The following is a 9,456-nucleotide window of genomic DNA, read 5'->3' as shown; positions in this document are numbered from 1 at the left end:
CATGAACTGATGCAAAGTGAAGTTAGCAGAACCAGAACAGTATACACAGTAAGAGCCATACTATATGATGATCAACTGTGAATGACTTAGCTCTTTTCAGAAATACAATGATCCAAGACAATTCTAAAGGACTTATGATGAAAAATGCTATCCATCTCCTGATATAGAACTGAAGGAGTCTGAATGCAGATCAAAGCATACTTTCTTTTTTTACCCTCTTTTTTTTTTGTTTGTTTTCATCTGTTTTCTTTCACAACATGACTAATATGGAAATATGTTTTACATGACTGTACATGTATAACATATCAAATTGCTTGCTTTCTCAATGAAGGGATCGGGAGGAAGAGAATCTGGAACCTAAGATTAAGAAAAAAACAAATGTTAAAATGGCTTTTACATGTAATTAAACAATTTTTAAGAGCCTGAGTAAACTTCTAAGGTGATTTTGAAGGTTGGTACTCATTTTGGCTGTATTAAGTCTGGAACTCTTATCAAGAAATCAATCTGTCTCATATTCAAAACTCATATACCATTGGCATATAATGTCATATATTCATTGACCACAACAATATATTATAGGATCTATTGGCTAGTGTTCTGGTACTCAGTTTGACCCATAGTAAATACATATTTATGTCATATTCCTTTGCTAGACTATAAATTCCATGTAGATAGGAACTACATCTTAGCTAAATTTTTGCAGCCACCACCACCTACCTAACAGTGTTCTGCATATAGTAGGTGCTTATTTTTTGTTTAATTAATTGAATGAATATCATAATCCTAAAAGAGACAGCTGTATTCAATATTCAGTGAATTCATGATCTCATTGATATGGATATCCCCTTCAATGGTACAAATAGCAATACAATGATATTTTCTCATCCCATAGGACTCTGGTTCATGGCTTCACCTTTTTTGTCATGAACCCCTTTGCAATCTGATTAATCTTCTGGATCTCAGAATAATTTTTTTAAAAATAAAATTGAGGGGTAGCTAGGTGGCACAGTGGATAAAGCACCAGCCTTGGGAGGACCTGAGTTCAAATCCAGCCTCAGACACTTGACAATTACTAGCTGTGTGACCCTGGGCAAGTCATTTAACCTTCATTGCCCTGCAAAAAAAATAAAAATTTAAAAATACAAAATTGAAGGAAATGCTAAGTTTCACTGAAGAATTAGTGAAAATAAAGCTGTAACTTTTTTCCTCTCCAAGTTCACATATCTCCTAAAGTCTCTCCATAGTCACAGGATCCATAGACCCCAGGTTAAAATCTCTGCCCTAAATGTTTAGAGGTTAGGCACTTAGGTGGCATAGTGGATAGTGCTGTACCTGGAGTTAGGAAACCGGACTTCAAATGCTGCCTCACTAGCTGGCCATGGGCAAATCACTTAACCTCTCAGTTTTCTTACTTGTAGAGTTTGTTGACAATCAAATGAGGATCAAAGGAGATACTTGTAAAACACTTTGCAAACCTTAAAAGACTATGTAAGGGGGCGGCTAGGTGGTGCAGTGGATAAAGCACCGGCCCTGGATTCAGGAGTACCTGAGTTCAAATCCGGCCTCAGACACTTGACACTTACTAGCTGTGTGACCCTGGGCAAGTCACTTAACTCCCATTGCCCCGCAAAAAAAAAAAAGAAAAAAGAAAAAAAAGACTATGTAAATGCTAGCTATAATCATTATCATTAATCTAACACACTAGGGATCTTCCTCTCAGTCTTTTGACTTTACAGTACAACACTTGAGCCATCCATTTGTTATATTAAGCTCTCATTTCATGACTGTTCTCTTCCTATCCTAATTGTGTATTTCCTAGAGGATATGCTGTTTCTTGCATACAAATGGTTAACAACATGCTACAACCAAACTATTTACACCAATTATTGCCTCTAGTTCAACCACAATTTTGATCATTCAGACTATTGTTCAATGTATAACACTGCATATTATTGATAGGCAACTTAGAAACCAAATACATTTATGAACCCCTTGGAAATTCTTGAATGAAAGGCATTACAGAAGTCTAAATTAACATAAAAATACTTGGCTTGTAGAAAATATTTTAAATTGTTTTTGTATTATGTTGGATAAAAAGATTTAAAAAAAAATCTCCAATAATATCTAAAATAGATCTAGAACATAGCATTTGGGTATTTGACAAGGTCAAGGCACCAAGTAAAAGCTGTGTTTTCCTTAAAACTCCTAAGGCAATATCCTTAAATTCTAAGCAAAAAAATTCAGAAAGGATTTTTATTCTTTTTTAATTGAAAAATAATTTCATCTTTATTAGAAAAAAGATACCCTCTTTCTACCCTTCTTCCCTCCTCCTTCAAAAATTCAGGAAGCTGTTAAGCAATGTTTATACCTAGGACTTGAAGCTTTATTTTGTTTAAAAAGATCAAACTCAAAACAAAAATATCAGAACTTTATTTGTTTTTTGTTTTTGTTTTTTTAGTGAGGCAATTGGGGTTAAGTGACTTGCCCAAGGTCACACAGCTAGTAAGTGTTAAGTGTCTGAGGCCAGATTTAAACTCCTGACTCCAGGGCCGGTGCTCTATCCACTGCGCCACCTAGCTGCCCCTATATCAGAACTTTAAAACATGGTTATACATAAAGAGAAAGTCACTCTGACACATAAAGGAACTCATAAAATCTGAAAGACAAACCATTTTCCTCTATTACTCTTCTGGCTTAACTACGCACAGCTTTAAATAAATGTCTCTTTCTCATCTGCTATTGAGGTTTTACCATCATTAGAATAAATGCTTATTAATTTCTGATTATCCTCCATAAAACATACTATTGTATCTGAACTTCCACATCCACTGTACAATACAGATTTTGTTTCTAATAAAATAAATGGTCATAAATCACTTCAAAAACAAAATAACCTAATTAAGAATGTGTTTTATAGGCAAGAGTCACCCATTATGTGACAGTTCCAATAATCAGATGCTTCAGTGCTAAGCATGCATTACATTCATTCAATGTGTGTACAGATGATGCAGCAGGTAAAGAAGAGACTCTCTGTAAGTAAAACTCAACCCAAAGTTCACTTCCTGGTTTGACAATATATCCTCAGGAAGCTTTTGATTTGTTTGGTTTTATGACTTTGGCTCCTTTCATTTTTCATTAGTGCCAATGCTTTTAAGATAATGTAGTTTAGACATGTTGTAGCTGCTCAAACTCATGGCAGGAGCTTGAGCATGACAAAAAATAATCTTGCTGTAGCATCAAGAACTATGTACACAAAACAAACATTGGGACACGATTGAAATTAAGGAGAATGAGAAAACAAAGGGTGGGAAAAGTCTTAGTACATGGGTGAATGACTAAGGAAGCCCATCTGATCTGGAAAAGATGATTTGAGATTCTAAGAAGGGACTTGCTGAAAAGAATGATGATGAAAATTAAAGGGCTGAGATCTGAAATGAGCTGCTGGAAATGGAAATGGCTAGGTAATCAAAGTTGGCTGTCTGTAAGGCGATCCAGGTTCAGAGAAGGTATAACAGTTCCTTGTAAATTGAGAGAACATGATTCTGAAGAACAAATCCAGTTGTTAGGCTGCTCAACTTTTGCTAGTATTTTAAAAACCCAACTTTCTTGTATGAGTAATGCTTCCATTCTTAAATCACTTATGTTAGCCTTGAAGGTATGCATTTTGAGGGAAGGCCAAAGATAGAATTTAATAGACTTTTAATGGACAGTTTTTAAGGGAAACGCATTAAGTCTAGCGTGTTCATGCAACATGTATGTAAAAAGTGAACAAAGTACATTGAATACTACTAAGTGAAGAACTTATACCAATTAATGAATCAAATTTAATTAACTTTAGGTTAATTAAAAAACACTAAAATTCAATTTTTATGAATATTCTACCTTCCAGGAAGAATTCTCTTTTAAAAAGTTGATATTCTTAAAGGTTTGTATGAGATAGAAACTAGGCAGATTCATTAACAGTAGCTCTAAATGTTTATTTTGTGTGGGAGTAAGCTGGAATGTAGTAATATGTGAATTAGACTTTTGAACACCTTCCAAACACACCTACTTTGTTTTCTAATCACATATGTAAGTTATGTTTTAAATACAAACATTTTCACCTCCTTTGTGTTTTAATAGAACACATCTGTCCGTAAATAATCACAAAACGGTTAAAGATCTTTGGGTCCACAAATTACTTTGCAAAGGTTTTTTCTGAGTCTATGTGAGAATCTTCGACCCTTCCTATATTTACATAATCTGATACATCTAATGGCAGAGAACTTGAAGTATTTAGTATCAATGTCGTACAAGGCAACTGTAATACAATGAGATTTAATTAACATGTCAGCAATATGTATCCAAATGAGTACTGTCCTTAAAAGTACAAGAAAGCCTCAGTTACTGGGAATCCTAAGTGAATTACCCTGAACAATTTCCCCACTCCAACTCTGCTCTACCACCCCTTCTGCAGCCCCTGCCAAGCAGCACCAAATGTTTACTTTTACCATTTTAGGTGGCAATATTTTAAAGTTGTATTATACATGGACTCCTAAAGAGCATATGCTGACTCTATAGAATACAATGTAATGTTTTCTTGACAACTCACCACCCATCTTTACCATGAACACCCACCATTACACTGGGCTGAAATAGTGACTCCCTAAGGGGGCAGGAAACATTGTAGGATTGTTGTTTCCCACTCCCAATGGCCTCAAACTTTGGTTATTTCTTAGTTCTTATGTCCACTTTGAATTGTTTTTCGGATTTGAGCCTTGCTGCCACATTGTCAGTTATCACTTCTCGATCCTGTCAATGGACCTTCATTTGATCCACTGTGGAACTGGAAACATGGAAAACCAAATTTGTTCAAATTTACATATTAGAAGTAAGCTGAGTGAGGGCCCAAGGGACTCTTCTTTGAATAAAGTTCATAGAATTTATTGCATGGATTTTGTAACATCTATTTTGGCTGTTCATAGGACTTTTGTTTTACTAAGTTCCTGGTCTTAAGCTTTGCTCAGGGTAACTGAGTTCCATATAAATGAGCTGCTTCTTGTGATGCTATGATATTGTCATTGTTCAATGTTCATTGTTCAAAGATATATTTCTGAAATTCCTCTTTTGGAATTCCTCTTACAAACCTCAAAAAGAAACTATTCTCATTACTTTGGTCACAACTCATTTTGTTCTTCAAACCAAGAATAGCATTAGCTATTATTTAATTACACAAACTTGGCTCTGAATGACTTCTGGCTACTTTCAAAAATCAACTCTTTTCTCACAAGAATGAAGATTCACTATGCTGAAGACATGCAAAAGAATGTGCCACTGGCTTTGAAGACAATTCTAAATGGAGCTGTAAAAATGAGCAGCGTCATCGAACTAAACAGCTAATGCTTCAAGTAGATGACTTTAAAGAGAACAATATTCGTCAGGATGTAGAAATCCCGCTGTGTGTTTTTTTTTTAATTGAATCTCATTATCTTAAAGTTCCACCTCCACTTGCCTAGCCTCTGTTTCTTTCATATGAGGCTTCATTTCAGAGTTCATGGGAAACATTCCCCAAAGGAAGTCCTACTACGGTACTGTGGGAGTAATGCCTGCAATACTCACTGTCCAAAAGTCACAGTTCAAGGCTTGACTTGTTGTGAAGCCCTGCACGTGCTCAACTCCACTTATGATTTCACCACAATTCTAATTTCGACCATTACAAAAGAAAAGAAATACAAACAAACGAGGGGTAACCATTCATTCCCACCAAACATACACTTAGTAATAAAAAGAACACTTTTGTCACATTGTACTTTATTAAGAAATATGAGTACAAGAAGTATTTCCCCAGATAGTGACTATCCATTGTCTCAATGAATAAAACTCAAATGCCCCCAAAAACAAACAGGCAATCAGGTGAGCAAATACCAGTAACAGAATCTAAAAAAACCATTTTATTTGTCAGTTTTTGATCCCCTCGCTAAGGGCTTCCACAACATACACCAACCCTGGGATTGCTGTGAACTGAGATAATGAGATTGCTAGGTATTAGGGAAGTAAAAAGATGGAATAATTTATTCTAGTTCAGAGCCTATTAATTCTGAGTTTGGGTAAACCTAGAGTAAAAGCATATCAATTTCATAGTGAAAAAAAAGTTTTCCTTCATGTAAACAATGATTCCTGAAATGACTATAATAAATTAACAACAACAACAACAACAACAGAACAAACACCCAAGCCTACAACAAATAATACAATGAATATAAATGAGAGAATAGAAAAAACATTCCTTTCCTCTTAAAAGCTAAGTGCCATGTACATTACAGACTCATATAGTTCAGGACGGACAACTAAGGATTTATTAAGTTTTTTCCCTGGACAAGAGAAACTCCAAATTGACAATTAGTATTGTTTTACATCTTCAAGAAAAGAGTTTCACTTTTTAAAACTGATTAATCATATTCCAGTTGAATACAACAGAACTTGACTATCATTAGTAACATGGGAGCAAAAGAAAAACTCTGTGACCAATTTGTACATGTGAAACTAGAATATATCTCAGATTTTCCAGCCTCAACCTGCAGTTCTCATTTATAAAACAATTTACTAAGAACTCCTCAAGAGATGATTTAATGAGCATATTGCACTTTGTCATGGTGCCATTTTGCCTTAGTCATAATCAAATATACTCAGCCCTTACATGAAACAAGTCTTGAACTGAGGGAAAACACCAAAAAATACAAAGCCACGGACATTTTAAAATTAAGTTCCATTAGTAACTTTTAATTTTTAAAAAAGATCACCAAATCAAGGTTTCATTTCTTCTCTGAAAATGCTACCTTTAGTAACAAATAAAATTTTCATTCACATTGGCATAAGTGGTGAAAATGAAAGTTTTGAATAATCTGATGAATGGGAAAAGAAAAATTTCCTATCAATGACTTAAATTAATGGTAATGGTAATTTCATACAGAAGAGATTGTCAACCTTTTAATCACTATTTCAATAAACAGGCACTAAAGTATATATTTTTTTCAGCTGGCATTCTTAATATAGGGGCATCACAAAGTATGGCTTTATTACAATGGATTCAAGATGGCAACTACTTAGAACCCAGTGCCAACCAGGATTATAACAAATCCAGTGAGTATTTTGTTTTTCAATTATTCATAGAAAATTTAATCCTGATTAAGTATCCTTGGGCAGGAATTCATGGGTAGTTGATGACTGAAACCAACATTTATGTGAAATGCTTCTGTTAATTTAATCTGTGTATATGGCTTAATTATGATTGAGGATTCAATATAAGAGAAATGAATTATATCAGGATTAAAATTTTAGTACCATATCACACATTCTATTTTTCATTTCTTCTTTTCAAACATGCAAGCCTCCTATTTTTTTCTATCATAATACTGTGACCTTTAAAAGCTTTCTTTTGGGCTTTCTGTCCATACCATCCATATAATGTTTTTAAGTTTCATTTTTCACATAACAGTTTATCAAAAGCCCCTTGCTACTCAAGTTGAAACCTGAACCAGAATCAATAGTGGTAGAAAAATAAAGGTTTCCCCCCATCCACAAATAAACAAAAGCTTACTAAATTCAGATGTGAACACTTTACATTCATTTCCTGAAGTGATTTCATTTTTCCAGCCCATTATACTTAAACATGAACTGCATTTTCCTTAAAGTTTAAAAAGAGAAGCAATCTTAGTCAGTGTATTACACTGATTTCATAACTGGGCTATTTGAGACATGTTTGAGCAGGTAATCCTTTAACTGATTACTTTTTATAAGGCTGTCAAACCTGAGTCAGCTATATTGATACAAGAGGAGGAAGTATATGCATTGAAAATATCTAACCAAAATATTACAGTTCCTTTTCTCCTTTATTTCCATGTGGGGGAAAAAAAAACTGCTCACCACAGAAGAATAACCTTTCTTTAAAAGTTCATACTTTATATAGATACATATACATATGTATATAGATACATACATATATATGTATATTTCATAACATTTCTTTTATTGGCTTTCTTCAGTTTTGGTACTGTTCAGATGCCAGGATTATAACATGCTCCGCTTTTTCTGTTCGATTTTTCCCACAGAACGTATGAACAAAAATATGAAACATCACTGTATTCGGATCCTTATTGCACTTTGTTAAATGAATGTAGTCTCCCTTTAACCAAGTATCAAAAATGAGGTCGACTTTTGTGTCCAGATGATATTGTCAATGGTAGTGTTACTGAAGAAAGTGAAGAAACTTCCCAGTATAGACTATGAGACAGAAAAAGTCTGTAGAGGATAACCATGGAAACAGATTGGCAGATGATAACACCTATTGTAATAGCCTAAAAGAGAGAAAGTGAATGCTTTTAATATGTAAAAGTCATCATTCTACAGGAAGAAACACAGAGATTATATTCAATTTATTATAGGCCTACATATTTATTATTTTAAAATATTACTTCTTTCCTGAACTTCAGCAGATTATTTTACTATAGAAAAATATAAAAGGAAAATACCATTAAATGTTCAGAATTGTAATTGTCCGCATGTAAAAATCCTCCAGCAGTGAGTTTGTAGATGGCAAAGTGAGACACAAAAGAATAATTTTCTAGACCAACTTCCCTCCCAAGGGAGTCAAGTTGTACAGAGGGAAGAAGTTTCTACAAGTAATGAGAAAAATTGGGTTCCAGGCTAATACAGCAATAGGAATAAAAAATCCCCTCCCCCCCAACCTTGAAAGGGCTCTAAAAGCCCTTTCAAATCTTCAAGTCACTTCTCTATTTTTGTAGACTACCTTTCTACCTATTTTACTCTTTGTAAAGTACCTCAGGCTCAGAAAACATTTGTGCATTCAAGCACACACTGCATTGCTTGTAAAGAGCTGCTGGCAGCACTCCACTTTGGAATGATGGAATTATTCACCTAAGAAGGTAGGTATCGACACAAATCAAAATATGGCATACTTGAGCGTGGCAGCCTCCTCACTCCAGTTCCCAGCATGTTAAAGCAACAAGACAGATTCCTGTAAATCCACCTTGATTTCTGCTGTTGTTTACCAAATGAATAAAGCATATCATGAATTTTAAAAAACTAATCTCCGGTCAAATACAACACTGTGCTTATGGTTTTTCTAATTAATCTGATTTTGTAAAACATTATTTTGGAAACGGCTAATCAGTTTAAAAAAAAAATCCTAACAAAAGCAATGTGAAGCAATGACTACATTTTCTCCCAAGTCAAATTTAAAGAAAAACTTCTAATAAGGCTAAGATTTGGTGTTAAGCTACAAACACTGGCCCTACTTCTTATCTAGGGTAGTCTCCTTAAAAGCTGCTTTTTGCCTAACTTTTGGTTTTGTGATAAAGAAAAAGAAAAAAAAGTACTTTGCTTCTAGAGAATTTTACTCTAAAGCTTTAATTTGCACATAGGTTTTAAGCAAAAAGACCCATTGCTTCAGTGCAAGTT

General features: G+C 34.3%; 1 protein-coding gene across 2 annotated transcripts in view; it reads right to left on the bottom strand.

Annotated features, from left to right (window-relative positions):
* Positions 1-5,912: 5,912 nt before the first annotated feature.
* Positions 5,913-9,456, bottom strand: part of GPR180 (G protein-coupled receptor 180) — a 39,743-nt gene continuing 36,199 nt past the window's right edge. For both annotated transcript variants that reach the window (XM_043998957.1, XM_043998956.1), the window contains one exon: positions 5,913-8,333. In XM_043998957.1, the coding sequence (XP_043854892.1) occupies positions 8,175-8,333 (159 nt within the window). In that variant the 3' untranslated portion in view covers positions 5,913-8,174. The remainder of the gene's footprint in view (positions 8,334-9,456) is intronic.

This window comes from Dromiciops gliroides, chromosome 3 (assembly GCF_019393635.1).
Source record: "Dromiciops gliroides isolate mDroGli1 chromosome 3, mDroGli1.pri, whole genome shotgun sequence".
Taxonomy (NCBI): domain Eukaryota; kingdom Metazoa; phylum Chordata; class Mammalia; order Microbiotheria; family Microbiotheriidae; genus Dromiciops; species Dromiciops gliroides.
Note: the sequence above shows the minus strand (reverse complement) of the source record. Positions and strands in the feature narration are given on the sequence as shown.